The sequence below is a fragment of the Octopus bimaculoides genome, chromosome 4 (genome assembly GCF_046866305.1).
Source record: "Octopus bimaculoides isolate indiv1 chromosome 4, ASM4686630v1, whole genome shotgun sequence".
Taxonomy (NCBI): Eukaryota; Metazoa; Mollusca; class Cephalopoda; order Octopoda; family Octopodidae; genus Octopus; species Octopus bimaculoides.
The window spans coordinates 135,588,391-135,607,414 of NC_142931.1; the positions used below are offsets into that span (position 1 = coordinate 135,588,391).

The following is a 19,024-nucleotide window of genomic DNA, read 5'->3' on the forward strand; positions in this document are numbered from 1 at the left end:
CATGCCAACATGGAAAACAGATGTTAAATGATGACGGTAATGAAATAGTAAATTGGTTCTGTACTTTGTATTCTTAAAAACTAACTTTTGTTGAATGTACTTTCAATTATGATTAAAACTATAAATACATGAAATATAAGAAACTAACTGAACAATTTATGAAAGGAACAACATATTTAATGTTGTCATATAATCTATGAGGAAGTTATATTGCTGTCTTTTCAATGGTCATAATGTTGTTTTGAATGTAGTTTTATGTCATCAAAGCTTAAATGCAACCTTTGATCAATATCATGATCAATACGGTGTTATTGATAGAAATGACAATGATCTAATGTAATGGGAGTAGTTTTAGCTTGTCAATAGATCAAGAGCAAATTAAACATAAAAATCAATTCTGTGGGATGTGAGTCAATAAATGTGAATCAGGTCAGATAACCAAATGATTATTAAACAGGAAAGAGTGAGAATGTCCTGGCTGTGTGTGTGTACACATATATATACATATATATAAATATATACATATATATATATATACATACATATATAAACATGCATACATATATATATATATACATACATTACATACATACATACATACATACATACATATACAGACACACACACACAAACGTATATATATATACACACACACACATATATATATATATATATACGTACATATATATACATATATGCATATATATATATATACATACATACATACATATATATACATATATGCATATATATATATACATACATATATATACATACATGCATATATATATACATACATACATATATGCATATATATATACATACATATATATACATACATGCATATATATATACATATATATACATACATGCATATACATACATACATATATATACATACATGCATATATATATACATACATGCATATACATACATACATATATATATACATATATATACATACATGCATATATATATATATATATATATATATATATATATACATACATATATATACATACAATATATATATATATATATATATATGAGACAAAAAACCAGCCAGTCTGTCAGACGAAGGCCTTGATGAATACCACTAGGTATGAAAATACGTATTTGCCTTTATATATTTAATTTTCTATATTGAATACTCAATATTTCATATATTCAAGAAGACATTCAATACTTCATTTCATTTTACCATCTATTTTTATATTATATATTATATATTCCATATCCCACATTAATTTTACAAGAATATAAATAAAACAAAAAAAACGGACAGAGTTGGAACTCTTTTAAATAAAATAATATATTCCTCTATACACGATCATACAAAACCCTTTTTTCGTATTTATTTTTACTCACATATATATATATATATATATATATATATATATATATATATATATATATATATATATATACACACATACATATATATATATACATACATATATATATGAACCCAGGACCATGTGGTTGGGAAGTAAGCTACTTACCACACAGCCACTCCTGCGCCTATCTCAACAAAAAACACTTTCAACCTTGATATTCCTCAACAAAAGATAGATTGTTATATAAAACTGCTATCCATTATTAAGAATAATGTAATTTTTGAGTGCTTATATCTGATTTCTGCAGTGAAAAGGTTAACCAAAGTCTTTCACTGTTATATTCTATCGAACAATACCATTAACCTGATCTCTTCAGCAATTCTCCATCCCATGTGTCTCTTCCTGTTCTGTTTAGAGGATGGACTAAACAGAACAGGAGGAAACGTGGGATGGAGAGTTGCTGAAGAGGTCACAGGATGTACGACAATAGATTTCAGACAAAAGACACTAAGATAAGAATAATAATAAAGCAAAAGTGAAAACCAAGTGTATAGGAATGGCTGTGTGGTAAGTAGCTTGCTTACAAACCACATGGTTCCGGGTTCAGTCCCACTGCGTGGCACCTTGGGCAAGTGTCTTCCACTATAGCTTCGGGCCGACCAAAGCCTTGTGAGTCGATTTGATAGACAGAAACTGAAAGAAGCCCGTCGTATATATGTATATGTACATATGTGTGTGTGTGTTTGTGTGTCAGTGTTTGTCCCTCCCAACATCACTTGACAACCGGTGCTGGTGTGTTTGCATCCCCGTAACCTAGCGCTTCGGCAAAAAGAGACCGATAGAATAAGTACTAGGCTTCCAAAGAATAAGCCCTGGGGTCTCAATTTGCTCGAGTAAAGGCGGTGCTCCAGCATGGCCACAGTCAAATGACTGAAACAAGTAAAAGAGAGTGTGTGTGTGTGTGGTGGTGGTTGTGGTGGTGGTCGGGGGGGGGGGTTAATTGGCAAAAATATGACCCTCCCCAAATATAACAATATCTGTTCTGACACATGATTTCACAGGAATCTTGCAAAACAAACATATAAACATAATACCATTAATATTTACTCAAATCTTTTATTGTAATGTTTTACTAATGCTTCTTTCGCATTTTATTGTAATGCAGTTGTAATATTTTACCTCACACCACAACTGAGGATTAACTTTGTGGTTGCCTTCACATCTCCAACAGCAAATAAAATCTTAAGTTACACTTACTTCACATTGCTTGATGCAAGTAATTCCTTGGCTTTCTTCAGCGGTGTCATCTCCCTTCTGTTTGAGGATGCCTCATTTGCAGGGAATGAATTTTTCATTTCATTTTCAATTATTCTGGTATTTTCTACAAAATAAATATAAGAGTGTCAAGTATGAAATAAAGTGAAATTTACTGCTATTAATCTTTGATATTAATTAGACATACCTCTGCTACTGCTTATATGCCATAAATTTGAAGTATTTAGAAAATAAGTGGCAACAGCTGTAGTAGTTGATATTAACAATAGTAGGAGTAGTAATAATAAGGACATCGCTCAGAGTTGTTGATATTCCGAGTTTGATAAAAAAAAAAAAAGGTGAATTTATCAATGCAAGAAAATAGCTTTTGATTCCTGTCAGACTGTTGCTCTGTATACCAACTACTGCTGGCTATTCACAGGACAAAATAATTTACTTTTACTTGTTTTAGTTATTGTACTGTGGCCATGCTGGAGCACTCAGTACTTAGGTTTTTAAGTCTAGTACTTATTCTATTGTGGAGGCGCAATGGCCCAGTGGTTAGGGCAGCGGACTCGCGGTCGTAGGGTCGCGGTTTCGATTCCCAGACCGGGCGTTGTGTGTGTTTATTGAGCGAAATACCTAAGCTCCACAAGGCTCCGGCAGGGGGTGGTGCCGACCCCTGTTGTATTCTTTCGCCCCAACTTGGGGTGTAGAAAACTTGAAGAAATACCACAAGGCCTTCTATTTGATGTTCAAACTCCTCTACCAAATCCAGCAGGTTACACAGTTTCTATCATTCACTATTCTGATGTGACTGAATGTTCTTTCTAATTTTGACACATGGCCAGGAATTTTGAGAAGAGCAGTTAAGTCAATTATGTGACCGGTGCTTATTTTACTGAAACTGAAAGGATGAAAGGCAAATTTGACCTCAGATGAATTTGAACTCAGAACACAATGACTAGGAAGAAATACTACAAAGCTTTTTTCTGACACCCTAACAATTTTACCAGCTCCCTGCCTTGATATAGCTGAATATTTCAAGGTTCACCCAGACATTTAGTCTTTTTAGTAATTCACTACTCCGATATAACATAGCTCATTACTGCAAAGTATTTAATCTGGTACTCAACCATTTTTCAGTCACTTTGCATTCTTTTCCTGTCAATTATATCAGATGACCTGCTGTTATTTGAAGTACCTAAAACCATATATAAATCTACCAGCTTTATAAAACTACAGAAACTAGACTTATTTAATTCATTGTCGGCATTTAATATGCTGTCTATGTTCTAGTTCTCCCTTTATTATTATATTTCTTTGGAAATGAACAATGTGTAACCAATGAAATCAACGAAACCAGTCTAACCTGTAAAAAATAATACGTGAATGGAGGAAAAATTGCAACACTAGCCACATAATAAAGTTGGCAGGAGTGGGCGGGGGGGGGGGGGGTATGTAGTTAATGCAATAACTACAAACGCATGAATGTTATTTATTTTTAAAAAAAAAAGACAGAAAACTGGTAGAGTTGTTAGAGTGTCAGATGCACCACCTCATGTTACTTCAAGCTCTTTGTGTTATAAGTTCAAATCCCACTGCTCTGTGCAAGATAAATAAAGTACTATAGGCGCAGGAGTGGCTGTGTGGTAAGTAGCTTGCTTACCAACCACATGGTTCCGGGATCAATCCCACTGCATGGCACCTTGGGTAAGAGTCTTCTACTATAGCCTTGGGCCGACCAAAGCCTTGTGAGTGGATTTGGTAGATGGAAACTGAAAGAAGCCCATTGTATATATGTATATGTATATCCATATTTATATTTATATATAAAAAAAAAATATATATATATATATATATATATATAAAACAAAGTTATCTTATTCCACACAGGTATAAATATAGAAAATAGAAGTAGAAAATGCACTGAGAAAAGTATAAATATTTTCTTATTATATTTAAAGATTTAATCGGTTTAACGGTTTACACCCATTTTCAAAAGGTTGAAATAGGAAGACGTGGCTTATGTCACAACAGTCTTGCTTCTGACTAACGTTTGAAGCTTGTCCTATTTTTATAGGGAGTTCATGGCTCAAATTAGTATATGTTTTGAATAGGACTTGATTGGTAGCAGATAGTCGCATGGCTGGTCTTCGAAATTTTTGTAGGTTCCCCGCTACGTTGAAATGTGTTAGTATCAAGCGACAGTATTTGGGCATCATAAGTTAAGGCTGACATGGTTGACTGAACAAAAAAAAATCTATGAAACACTGAATCTATAAATATATATGTATGAGTGTGTATACTTGAGCCTGTGTTTGTCCACCACCACCACCACCACCACCACTTAACATCCAGTGTTGGGGTGTTTATGTCCCTGTAACTTAGCAGTTTGATAAAAGAGACCAATAGAATAATTGCCAGGCTCGCAAACAAGGGAGGGGGTCAATTTGTTCAGCTAAAAATTCTTCGAGGTGGTGCCCCAGCATGACCACAGTCTAATGACTGAAACAAGTAAAAGATAAAAGAGCACTAACTCAAATGTCTATTACTAAAGACAGAAAAGAAAGGTCTAAATTTAGCTGTATAAAAATCAATGTCTAATAAAAAAAAAAAAGCAATAAATAACGTAAAGTAAAATCAATCAGATCTAAAAAAAAAAAAAAACCTCTACCAGTTAACAAAAAAAAAAAAAGAGGCTTACTGTTACTATGCATATTTAACAATGAGCATATAGAAACACTGAAGAGCCATATGATTTTAAGTTAGTCAGTCCTTGAAAAGATGAAATATATTGATTTATTTATAGATACTTCCATATAAAACCTTTGAGAATAAGTGGTACAACATATATAGGCCAATCCTGTTATGAGACAATGACATAACTACAATTGCTCAAAGATATTGTCTATCCAAACTGACAAAGGAGATAAAAGTGAACTAAAGAGATAACCTAGTCAAAGACAGAAATGAAAAGCAACACACTGATAAGACATCTTGATCCATTCCAACAAAAACATCAGGCAGGAAGAATTCAAGGAATTATTATTTAAGTACAAGGTATTAACCATTATCATTAACAACACAAAAATGTCATTTAATTAGAAAAACATTTGAAATATATTTTCAATAAAATGGAATTTGAAATATATTTTCAATAAAATGGAATAATAAAATTACATGGTACTAATACTTGGTTGAATAACCTACACTTCTGAAATTGGAAGAAAATCTATGAATCACTGAATCACATTTAGTTTCATCTATTCCTTTCTTTTTTGCCATATAATCACTCGATTCACAGAGTTTCCTGGATTTCCTTTGTTAAATACCCAGGGTCACTCATTTCCATAAATTTTCTGTTGAATTTATTCCCAATAGGCGTAGGAGTGGCTGTGTGGTAAGTAGCTTGCTTACCAACCACATGGTTCCGGGTTCAGTCCCACTGCATGGCACATTGGGCAAGTGTCTTCTACTCTAGCCTCGGGCCGACCCAAGCCTCGGGCCGACCCAAGCCTCGTGATTCAGCATGGTTTTCTATGACTGGATGCCCTTTCTAATGCCAACCACTCCAAGAGTGTAATGGCTGCTTTTATATGCCACCGGCATGGGTGCCAATTTGTGTGACACCAGTATCTGCCATGACTGCAATTTTGCTCAGCTTGATGGGTCTTCTTTTCAAGCACAACATAATGCCAAAGGTTTTGGTCATTGCCTCCATGAGACCCATGCTGCATAAAAGCACCCAGTACACTCTGTAAAGTGCTTGGCATTAGGAATGGCATCCAGCTATAGAAACCAAGCCTAAACATGACTAGAACCTAGTGCAGCTCTCAGACAGTTTGTCCAACCCATGCTAGCATGGAAAATAGATGCTAAATGAAGATGATGATGATATATATATATATAAATTAAGCAGAAAATGGAGAAAATTTTGATCAACAAACAAATTATTATTATTTTTAATAAGTAATTTATACTGGTTGTAATAACAGATATTCTTATCCCTTAGACGGTTATTCCAACCGCTAACTCTACTTACCTTATATAGTAATACCAGACAAGCCACCCATACCTGGATACAACTCGCTCAATAAGAACTCACTACTTGAATGGACCATAAACAAAACTTGACTGTAAAAAGGATTTAGATAATCCTATTAGGTTGTGCTATTAAGTTAGACATGGCCTGGACCAATCTTTGGTTGAAACATATCTAAGTTTATATATATATATATATATATTCAGTATGTACTTTACTATAGGGCTTTCCTATAAGGTGTTATCCACCCCTGATTGGAACTCTCCCGTATGACATGTACGCATGCTCAGTGACTTGCTTTAACAGTTGCAATCAGCTGAATGCACATTGCCAGTGACATTTGACATAATTACCCACACTCTGTGGTCAGGATTCTTTTTTTGGTTTGATGTCGGTATCGAAGGGATTACCAGACACCGGACAATACAGTGAGAGCAGCTTTCACTCACATCGTGGTATTCGATGCTGTGTACGTGTCTGTCGTGGTAAAATATGCCACTCCTTAACTGTTGCTTTGATTTCATCCGTAGCACGAGGTAATTATGTCATTATCTGTGAAATTCGGCAACTTACAAAGATCTTTAGATCAGGCAATACTTCACCGAAAGGAGATATAAGCTTCTGCTTATTCCTGTCTGAAGTATCATCCGATACTTCAGAATTATCGTCCGATGAATTTACTTTGTTGACATTCTTCATCGACAGAATTTTTATTCCTTTCAACCTTTCAGTCAAGTCCGCCTTTCTTCCAGTAACATACTGTCCATATAATCTTAAATATTTCTTTAACTAAGGCACAGTAAGTACTTCGATAGCTGAATCATCAAGCTGCTTTATATCCATGATAAGATGTAAAACAATAACAATGGCGTGGGTAGCCTCCGGAAGTTTAATTATCTACATGGAGCGCCGCCTAGCCAAGGGAGATAACCTACTTATAGGAAAGCCCTATAACTTTGCTAATTGCATTGGGTTTTTTAAACTCAATATATATAATTCTATTACTCAATTGTCTGTGATATTCATATATATTTTACATAACTGTTGGTTCTACTGATATCTTGGTTGCTAGACTTCAAATTAATATTTGACATGTTTTGTTTATTTTATGGCTTCTCAAAATAGCTAAAATATGCTTGAAATGAACTACTTAGATAATTAGTGTTTGTATTTTCTTTCCTTTTCTTTGCTTCCTATTACTATATTTTTGTTGGATATACAAACACTACTAAATTTCTTTTTTATTAGAAATTCATAAAAATGATATGTTTATATGTTGTTCCCTGAAATTCCTGTATAATTAGTGTTCTGTAGTTCCATGTTCATTATGTGAATAATAACAGGAATTATTCAGACAATCTGTATCTTTAGTAAAGGCACCTGATTCAGTAGTTAGAGCATTGGGCTCACAATCATGAGGTAGTAAGTTCGATTCCCAGACTAGGCTCTGTGTTGTGTCCTTGAGCAAGACACTTTATTTCCTGTTGTTCCTGCTCACTCAGCTGTAGAGATGAGTTGCGACATCACTGATGCCAAGCTGTATCGGCCTTTGCGTTTCTCTTGGATAACATCAGTGGTGTAGAGAGGGCAGATTGGTGTGAATGGGCAACTGCTGGTCTTCCATAAACAATTTTGCCCAGAGTTGTGCCTTGGTGGGGAAGTTTCTGGGTGCAATCCCATGGTCATTCATGACTGAATGGGGTCTTTACTTTTATGTATCTTTATCTTTAGAAAATTATTTGAAAAACAGAACTAAATATAAACCTTTAATCAACCCTGAAAGGATGAAAGGCAAAGTCGATCTCGGCAGAATTTGAACTCAAAACGTAGGAAGCAGGTAAGGCTTGGCAACATGAAGGGCAACCACTTGCAGAAAATCTGCTTCAACAAATCCTGTCTGATTCATGCAAATAAGAAAAAGCAGTTGCAAAAATGATGAAGATGATGCATACATAACAAAGTATAGTTTTTCTCTCCTCCATTTCTTTTTTCTTCTCTCCATCTGTTTTCTCTCCTCATTCCATTTTGTAGAAGAGTGTAGACTCTTCTATTTTCCCTGAGTGCCAAATTAATACACCTGGTTTGTTGTTCTCTCACCTGTCTCTGTGTTTTGTATAATTTAGAACCATATATCTTTTATCTTTTACTTGTTTCAGTCATTGGACCGTGGCCATGCTTCAGCATTGCCTGGAGGAATTCTAGTTGAATGAATCAGTATTTATATTTTTAAAACCCCAGTACTTATTTTTTTAGTAGGTATTCTATTGGTCTCTTTTGCCAAACCACTAGCTAATAGGGAAGTAAATGAACCAACACTAGTTGTCAAGCATTGGTAGTGGGTAGGTGACACACAGACATACAGATACACATATGATAGGGCCTCCTTCAGTTTCCATCTACCAAATCCACTCACAAGGCTTTGATCAGCCTAAGGCTGTAGAAGAAGACACTTACTCAAAGTGTCACACAGTGGGACTGAACCCAGAACCATGCAGTTGGAAAGCACATTTCTTACCACACAGCCACACCTGTGCCTCTATATACTGCATTTATTTGTGTGTGTGTGTGTGTGTATGTGTGTGTGTGTGTACGTGTGTACGTGCATGTGTGTGTGCATGTGTACATGCATGCGTGTGTGTGTGATGGTATTTCAATATTTAAAAAAACTTGGCCAATTCATAACAACAGCTAAACTTAATTTCATCAAAATTTGACCTCTGAATCAGGATCTTTACCCCAACCTCAAATTTTAACTGATTTCTATTATATCAATAAACACCTGTTGTTGGAATTAATACATCAGTCATCCCGACTAATTTAACCTTACTCTATCAATGGCAAACAATTAAATATAATCATAATCCATTTATTAAAAAATATCAATAATTTTTAACAGCTGTAACCTACAAACATGTTCACAAAATCAACATGCCTTTAAATAAACTGTTAACAATTTTTACAAAAGCCCAGCACAAGTAGACTGTCAACTTTTAATATAATAAACATGTAAATCCAGTTTTATATTGGATAATATTTGAACGATGTAAAATATATTTTCAATGCTTTACAAGTCATACACACACATACATATATATATAATCTTGTGTAAGAATAATAAATTTGTACTCTACAAAAATATAGAGTAACCCACTAGATTAATGTAAAATTATTTTTATTATAACTGAACATTAAAAACAATATACATACATATACACACATTCTTATATATATATATATGTATATGATATGGGAGGTTTTGGTATCCAGAAGACCCAATATGGCAGGTAAGGCTATGTAAGTGCTACGGAAGGACCATAGTTAGACTCCCGGTTCGAAAATAGCATGAGTGAGGAGTCTAATGCAGGTCTTGTGTGAGCATGTATATGTTAAATAAAATAAGACAACAAAGCAAAGGTAGTGTGAAATTTCTAGGACATTTATAAAGAGAAAGGTAGGCTTACAGCTGTTTCAGGGATATGAGGGATATCCCTTCATCAGAGATGATATGAGAGAACTAAGCAGAGGGAAATAGTAGGGTTCTTATATTGAACTCTACTATTTCCTTCTATTCAACTCTCTCATATCGTCTTTGATGAAAGGATATCCATAATATCCCAGAAACAGCTGTAAAGATCCTAGAAATTTCATACTGCATTGGCTTTGTTGTCTCATTTTATTTAACATATACATATATGTATATGCATGTGTGTGTAAACACACACTTATACACATATATATTTATATCACAGATCTATCTATCTCTCTCTCTCTCTCTCTCTCTCTCTCTCTCTCTCTCTCTATATATATATATATATATATATATATATATATATATATATATATATATATATATATATATAAATTATAATATAGGGTATCTAAGAGATACCGCCACGCTGAAAAATAGCAGTCAAATCTTGACTCTAAACCACAATAAATGTTCATATAGCACAAGGAGCGAAGACGAAGACAAAATAAACTAGTAAAAATAACTGGATAACTCCAGATCCCGGATTTCTGGCTTTGCATAATAAATGCTTTGCCTTCATCGGTGGAATATACTCAGAAAAGCACATAAATACAAATATATATATATAAACATACAGTATACTTACATATACGAACGTATACATACATATATATGCACCACTTGATAAAATCAATATTTTAAATATCGATCTTATCCTTATTTATATAAATAAATATATAAATAAATATATATATATATATATATATATATATATATATATATATATATATATATACTCTTTTACTCATTTCAGCCATGCGGCCGTGGTCATGCTGGAGCACCACCATAGTCTTTCTGACTTCCTCAGTCTGGGTGTTTCACATCACCACTCCCATTTGTACCTTTGTCCCAGCTGTTGGTACATTTGGTGTATAAGGAAGTTTGATTCTGCTGCCATATGTACCTTTTGTCTTTCACTTGTTCAGTTATTGGACTGTTGCCATGCTGGAACACCACCTTGAAGGGTTCAAGCTCAACAAACCGACCCCAGTACTAATTTATTTAATTAAAGTTTGCTATCCTGGTATCTGGTTCTTCTTCTATATGGCTTTTTGGTGAACATAAACAAACCAACACTGGTGGTCAAGTGGTGGCGGTGGGTAGGTGGGAGGACCAACACACTCACACACACATGTATGCACACACACACACATACATATATAACCACAAGAAGCTTCTTTCAGTTTCTGTCTACCAAATCTACTTAGAAGGCTTTTGTTGGTATGAGCTATGTAGAAGACACTTGCCTAAGGTGCTACACAGTGGGACTGAATCGGAGACCACATGGTTATGAAGCAAGCTTTTTCAACCACACAGCCATACCTGCACCTATGTCAACGTGTGTGTGTGTGTATATATATTATTCAAAAGAATTCCAACTCTGTCCGTTTTTTATGTTTTATTTATATTCTTATAAGATTAATGTGGGATATAGAATATGGAATATATAGTATATATAGTAAAATGAAATGAAGTATTGAATGTCTTATTGAATAAAAGAAATATTGAATATTAAATATATGAGGACTAGTATACTTTCCTGCTTTCTAGCAGTCTTCAAGGTCCCGTGTGACAGAAATATATATATATATATATATTATTAAAAAAATGGCAAAAAATCATATATTAATTAATATCGATTAATTACCAGGAAGCTAGCACATTTAAAAAATCAAAAAGATTCAGAAACAGTATCTGCAATCTCAGGGGATTAAAGTACATTTTTATATATGACGTTGACCACTAACGTGGACATTTAATGTGCTAGAAATAGATCACATCTTGTGTCTAAAAAGACCTAAATTGTTCTCAACATGAAATATAGCGTGATACCAAAACGTATTCGGTGATTTTAAATGTCTTGCCTGCTTACGTTTTGGTATCACGTTATATTTCATGTTGAGAACAATTTAGGTTTTTTTAGACACAAGATGTGATCTATTTCTAGCACATTAAATGTCCACGTTAGTGGTCAACGTCATATATATATATATATAGATGAGAGGGTACCCAAAAGTAACTGGAAATGTTCTCTGTGGGACAAACCCAATGTAGTTCAGGTTTCTGCCACTAGAAGCCACTTGATGAGACCCTCAGGCAACAGTCTGCCAACTGGCCCCATTGAGTGAAGTTGTGCTGCCATGTGGTGCGTCCTTGTTTTGCAGTGCTTCTACCCTGTTTGTCGACTTTTGTGATGATTGAAGCAAAGGAACAACATGCTCCCATGAAATTTTGTTTTCTGCTGGGGAAAATGGTGGCCAAAACAGTTGTCCTGCTTCAAACAGCTTACAAGGGTGCTGCTTACAAATAGTTTTCATGCTTTAGGAATGGTCACTTGAAGACCAACATCATTTAGGGCAACCATCGATCTCCTGAACGAATGAAAACATCATGAAAATTAAAAACTGATCTGGGAGGACCCTTGCCAAACATCTGACGAACTTGTTGCTATGACTGGTGTGTGTCCTGGAGCCCCTGCCAACGAATTTTTGAGTGAGGAATTGCAAATGAAAAGAGCTGTAGCAAAATTTGTGCCTCCCTAGCTCACGGAAGATCAAAAGCAGTCACAACTGAATGCGTGTCGTGAACTGAAAGAACAGTTGGAAGTTGATCTGAACCTTTATCTGAAGGTCATCACTGGTGACTGAAGCTGGTGCTACAGCTGTAACACAGAAACAAAGTAGCAATGAAGTCAATGAAAGCATTCAATGTCACCATTCCCTAAAAGAGTACGTCAAGTGAAGTCCAATGTTAAGATGATACTGATTTGTAATAGAATGTCTGCTAGTCGAGTAATATCTGCTAGTCATGTTGCTTCAGTAAACTTGACATATTTCAAGAGAAAATAGCTTAAAACAAGACATTCTTCAACAAAAGATAGATTGGTATATAAAACTGCTTTCTGTAGTTAAAGGTAATGAAATTTTGAGTGGATAATTTTTTTGTTTTTTATAGTTTCAGCTTAGAGATGCGGCCATGCTGATGCACCGCCGTGTAAGTGTGCGATGCTTACAGCACCTAGGTTTCCCAAGCGGTCACCCATCTAAGTACTCACTAGGCTCGACGTTGCTTAACTTCGGTGATCAGATGAGAACCGGTGCTCTCAGCGTGATATGGCCGTAAGCCATATGTCTACTTTCCACATAAGAAAGGGTTAAGTCTGTCTGCTTGATCAGGCTTGAGCAGTGAATAAACAACAATAATAATTACAAACATCATGGTTACCTTTAGGCCCCAGAATTTTTCATTTTATCTCTCATACTGAACAAAGTCCAGTCAAACTGGGGTAGGGTATAAAAGCATTTCCTGTCATAGAAATGCTTATGAGTCTTTCTCAGGAACATATCACAATGGCTTTAGATGCACCAAAGTTTGAACTCATGACCAAGTATGTACTTAGTGCCTCAACCATATTGTATTTCGTTTCAGTCATTAGAATATGGCCATGCTGGGGCACCACCTTGAAGAATTTTTTTAGTCGAATGAATCAACCCCAGTACTTATATTTTTTAAAGTCTGATACTTATTCTATCAGTCTCTTTTGCTAAACTGCAAAGTTATGAGGACATAAACCCACCAACACCAGTTGTCAAGTGGTAGTGGAGGATAAACACAGACACACACACATATCTATATACATGACAACCTTCTTTCAGTTTTCTTCTACCAAATCTACTCACAAGGCTTTTGTCAGTCTAAGGCTACATAGTAGAAGACATTTGCTCAACTTGCCATGGAGTGGGACTGAACCCAGGACCATGTGGTTGAGAAGCGAACTTCTTACCATACAGCCATGCCTGTAAATCCATAATATTTCTTGTATATTTTATTTTTTCTTCTTCTCTGATGTATCGTCTGTCTGAACCTGTTATGTATCTGTGGTTATTCTTGATTGAGCAGTCATATGGTATGTTGGCAATCAATTTTCTTTTTCTTAATCTGGAGAGAAAAGTAGTTCTCATGATCTTTTAGAGGGCCTCCTAGAGCATGGAAGAAAGGGATGAAAGTAACCTCAAGTCAGAGACTTGGTCTGAATGATTGCAATAAAGTGGAACGCGATAAAGGTACCCAAGATATCAGGTGGGGGTATGATGGAGTGATAGATTAACCCCGCCACTAAGCAGGCCTCAGTCAGATTAGAAAACAAAGAGCTGGAATAAAAACACAAGGCATCTTATTTTATACTCTAATGTTTCTATATTTAAGGCAGCGTGTAATTTGAAGGAGATTTGGTCGTGGGGCTCGTAAAAGTTCTTTCTCTTTTGCCTGTCTACTACAACAACACTAGAAAATTAGTGTTCGTAACAATTCCTAGCTCATGGGACTGCCCTATTCCATTAACCACACGAAATCTTCAAACTGTACAGCCTAAAATGACTGCTTTTTGATGTGGTGGTACAGCACCACGTCGTTAAGAGATGAAAAAAAAAAAAAAAAAAACCTGAATCCATATGGTAATGTTGCTGATGCCATTCTGCAACAAGTTCTTCTATTCACCAACGATTTCGAAAACGAACCCAGGTGAAGTGAATAAATGCGAATATCAAGTGAAAATACAACTTGTGACAGACGCTTATTTCTGCTGTACTAAATAGTGAGCGGCACTAAACAAGTCCAACATGCGAAAGAGATTTCTAATAGAGATATAAAGAAGTGAGGGAAAACTGGACAGCTGCAACATTCATACTTTTCCTATATGGAAGAAAAGTGAATTGGTTTCAAACAACAATCGAAAATAACCTTTATCATCAGTGTAACAGGAGTTAAGCTCTATTTAAAGCACTTCCCCCTTTATTACAGTTGAAGTATTTATGTGCCAAAATTAAATAATCTATAAAACAGTAGTCATTAGAATTTCCTGACGGTAAAATGTTAACTGTAATCAAGAAAGCAGGTAGTTATACTAGTTCACGAAGTTAAAGGAAACTTACAAAATATGTACGCGGGAACCGGTAAAAAGTCTACCTAATTGCTTTAACGCTCCTTAAATAATTAGAGTGCAGGGATGAGGGTGGGTTAACTACAAAGACACCCACTCACGAGACATAAGAATAAATAATAGGATTATGTGTAATTTTCTTCTTTCCCGTGTGCTTCTATACTAGTTTAAAACAAGGGTATCACGCGAATATCAAACCTGGGGACTTATATGGAAATAACGCGCATTTCCTGTAGGGAACACACATCACTTACAAATAATAGTCGATACCACATTACTGTAGAGTTGACGTAACATATTGAAACTATTAACAATATTGTCTGGAATGATTCCATATGAACAATACGGAGTTATACGATTTTAAATTATCCTAATGCGTATGGGATATAAAATCGAAGTGATTTACCTTTGCTTAATTCAGCACCTGGTACCTGGCTTGTGGCAGTTTCCATTCTCTCAACAGGTTGTCTGAAGACGAAAGCTCTTTAATGTACTCCGAGAATGAATACCTGAGATCAACTGTGTCGTCTCTTGCACTTTACCACTTATTAAATATAATACATCCGTATATACATACAAATATGCATTGTTATTCAACTATAAACAGAAATCACCTACATATATGTACATATATATATACTCACAGACCGGTTTGTATATTAAAAAAAATATATATATATTGTATATATAGGTAATATATGTCTATATACAGGGAGATAAGTTTTAGCTTTATGTCATCATGGCAAAAATCGAACCAAGAAATATTAATTCACTCAAACGGCTGGCTGTGACTTAGATCCAGCTAGTGTCAACAAAGGATGGCTGCGCGTATATTAATTACCAGCCTACCTACTCACAGAATGAACGAGTTACTCCGCTTGTCGTTTACAACTGACAACTACAATTCACCTCAGCAATCAGACTAGTTCGCCGCTAATGAATGTGTCAACAGCCGTCCCTAATTAATGGATGAAAAAAGAAAACAAAGGAAAAAGAAAATCTGACCTTTCCTAGATAATAATTAGAAGGCAATGAGAAAAATGGGATAAATAATCTAACAGGTTGCTTGTGACTCGCTACGAGATCAACAAGGACAAGTTTCAATTAATTGACTGTGAGTGTTTACGGATAACCGGACCACTACTATATCAGTAGGTGATCTGATAGAATATTTCATATCAGTCCTTTATACTATGTGAAACTAAAAGAGCAACAACAAACCTCTATAATACTATTACTGATTGCAGTCATGGGAAAAAGTTGAAAGTAATCGCTTTTTAAGTCTTAGCCGAAAACTTTTGTAGTAAACAGAAAACATGTGAGGACAGTTAAATTTTCCCATGTGCCCATTGTAAAAGAAAAGAGTTAAGAATAGAAATAATAGGTTTGATGATGTCGTAACAGGGCGGAGTCATAATTAGCACTTTGTGTGTGTGTGTGTGTGTGTGTGCGTGCGCGCGAGCGTATTTCAGCGAACTGAATCCAAGCAGAGATTCCTTAAATCTATTTGTTTAAACCAGCTTTTCAAGAATATTGTGGTGATCGTAATGCAACCCAGTTTAAGCTTTAGCGTTCATTATTTTTACCAATTTGTTGGACCAAGTGCTACATATATATAAAACGGAAACCTTAACCCATAAAGCGCTAAGATTTCTGAGCACATTTTATGAAAATGAGACTACCATGCATACATAAAAAAAAAAAGAATATCTTCTTAGTATATAATGGTGGCAAGTTTTACATCATCTGAAAAGTCATTAGTTGAACTATTAGCCCTCTTGCATCCTGGTGGGTATCGGAGCGGTTGAGTGACATAAGACCCCCAACAAAAGCCCATAAATTAAATGCATCTATTTGGGCCATGATCGTGGCCCACCACACTTTATGTGTTAAAGCCCTCACACAATTTTCCTCAGTAGAATACAGTCCTAAATAAGCTGTTTGCTTTTGTCCTTCCTCAGCAAAACTCAACCAAGCAAGAAGCTCTTTTCCTTTCTATAACTAGAACTCAACTAGAGTGGCAAGAGTCAGTCTGTTTCACTCAGTTGGTCTCAATATGAGTCTCACTCTTAATGAACAAGACACTAAAAACACTAAGCTGCTGTATTACATTTCCACTAGGTCATGCATATTAAATACTATTTCTACAGCACTTCCATGCTTTAACCCTTCATCTCCAAGTTTAAGGTGCCTCCCTCACCCTCCCTCAGGTTTTGTAGCCTTGCAAAGTGCATGGCAACCTCAATAATGCTGGTGACATGAAAGAAATACTCAGTCCACACTTTAAAGTGGTTGGCATTAGGAAAGGTATCCAGCTATAGAAACCAACCCAAGGCAGACAATGGAGTATGATATGGTCCTTGGACCCATCAGATCCTGTTGAATTGATCAACCCATGCCAGCATGGAACATGGATACAAAATGATGATGATGATGATGATGCCATTTAACTGAAACCTTGTTTTTAATTAATGTTGTAAATTGTTTTTTTTTTCTTGTAGGAATTACCCTCTCTTTCCAGTTTAACCCTTTCATATTTAAACTGTCCATACCTGGCCCAAATATTCTACCCATTTTTATGTTCAAATTGACCAAATCCAGCCTATCACTCCTACCCTGCAATATCATTCTAAAAATGAACAATGACCTCATTGAAACCTCAAAGCTACAAGGTAATCTGTGATAAATTCAAAACAAGGTGAATAAATAAGCATCACGTTTAACAAAATAATCCGAATGTTAAAAGGTTAAATTTTTATGATCTTTAAGAGATAAATACATGCAACTTAACCGAACTGTGCTATCATATCTCTCAGAGTGGTAGAGACCTACCATTTGATGATATGCAGGAAGTAAGAGCACACACATGTACTTACATTGAAACATATTTATTCTTCTCTCACACATTTGTTTTCTGCAATATAATTAGGGGAATGTAGGATTATAGGTTTGTTTTGAGCAATATGCCTATCAAATAATTATTTTGGAACAAAAGATTTATTTTAACTTATTGTATTATTAATGGAATAGTTATACAAAATAAGATAACCCATTATATACTTGTCAAAAAAGAGTGAAGTAATAATTAGTCTGAATTAGTCACTGATGTCTTGCTAATCTTAAATAAGGAACACTAGTGTTAGGGTTAGGGTTAGGTATAGAGTAGATTATTAAGGTGTCTACTCTGATTTCTCTCTTGTTCACTTACAAAGCAGAAAATAGTGGGTGTCATTAGTGCAGATGGATTTTAATTAAAGTACTTCAGAATTGTTACTGTGTGAAGTATAAAAGTGGATGGACGACTCAAGAGAGATTCAGCTCTTGTGAAGGATTGTGTCAAAGATTAATAGAAGGTTCTGATGATGGAGACTTTGTGGGAGTGATGTGAAGTGTTAAGTAAATAGAATGGTTTTAGCAAGGTAAACGGCTTAAGATAAAGAACATAGAGTGGATTTATTTAAGGTCGACATAAAACTAATAGTTAGGTACAACAAGTGATTAGAACAGAATTCTCATTGTAATATTTCCAAAATGAAAGTGTAGGACTATCAGGAAATGAATTGATGATTGATAGCCTGTCACCAGCTCTGCAGAAGAGCCATGGCCAAACATGTAAGTGAAAGCCTCAAGTAATCTTGCTATACATATTATGTTGTCAGATAAATTCTTTTTCTTTTTTGTATTTATTTTAATCCTTTCTTATGTTATTTACATTAACACATGTTGATTTCTACTGTCAAGGCATTAGCAAACTAATGGAATGTTGGTCGAAGTTGTGAACAATGAAGGAGGACATAATATTGATTGATTTGCTAAAATTCTCTATGAAAAATCAGGATTAAAACAAATAGAATAAAAAGTGTATGGATTTATCTAACAACCAACAGATACCATGTGTAGGTACAGATTACTGCTATAA

General features: G+C 35.0%; 1 protein-coding gene and 1 non-coding gene across 4 annotated transcripts in view; both read right to left on the reverse strand.

Annotated features, from left to right (window-relative positions):
* LOC106880170 (glutathione hydrolase 1 proenzyme) overlaps window positions 1-19,024 on the reverse strand; it is a 91,309-nt gene that overhangs the window by 30,923 nt on the left and 41,362 nt on the right. Inside the window, exons 1-2 of one of the 3 annotated variants that reach the window (XM_014930015.3) lie at window positions 15,512-15,937; window positions 2,596-2,719 (exon numbers count right to left, since the gene is read on the reverse strand). In XM_014930015.3, the coding sequence (XP_014785501.1) occupies window positions 2,596-2,719; window positions 15,512-15,557 (170 nt within the window). In that variant the 5' untranslated portion in view covers window positions 15,558-15,937. Of the gene's footprint in view, window positions 1-2,595; window positions 2,720-2,800; window positions 3,928-15,511; window positions 15,938-19,024 lie in introns of those variants that run through there. The other 2 variants (XM_052967512.2, XM_089351554.1) reach the window with 2 other exon arrangements.
* Window positions 13,173-13,291, reverse strand: LOC128247744 (5S ribosomal RNA). The gene has a single exon (XR_008264099.2). It is a non-coding gene; the product is annotated as a 5S ribosomal RNA (ribosomal RNA).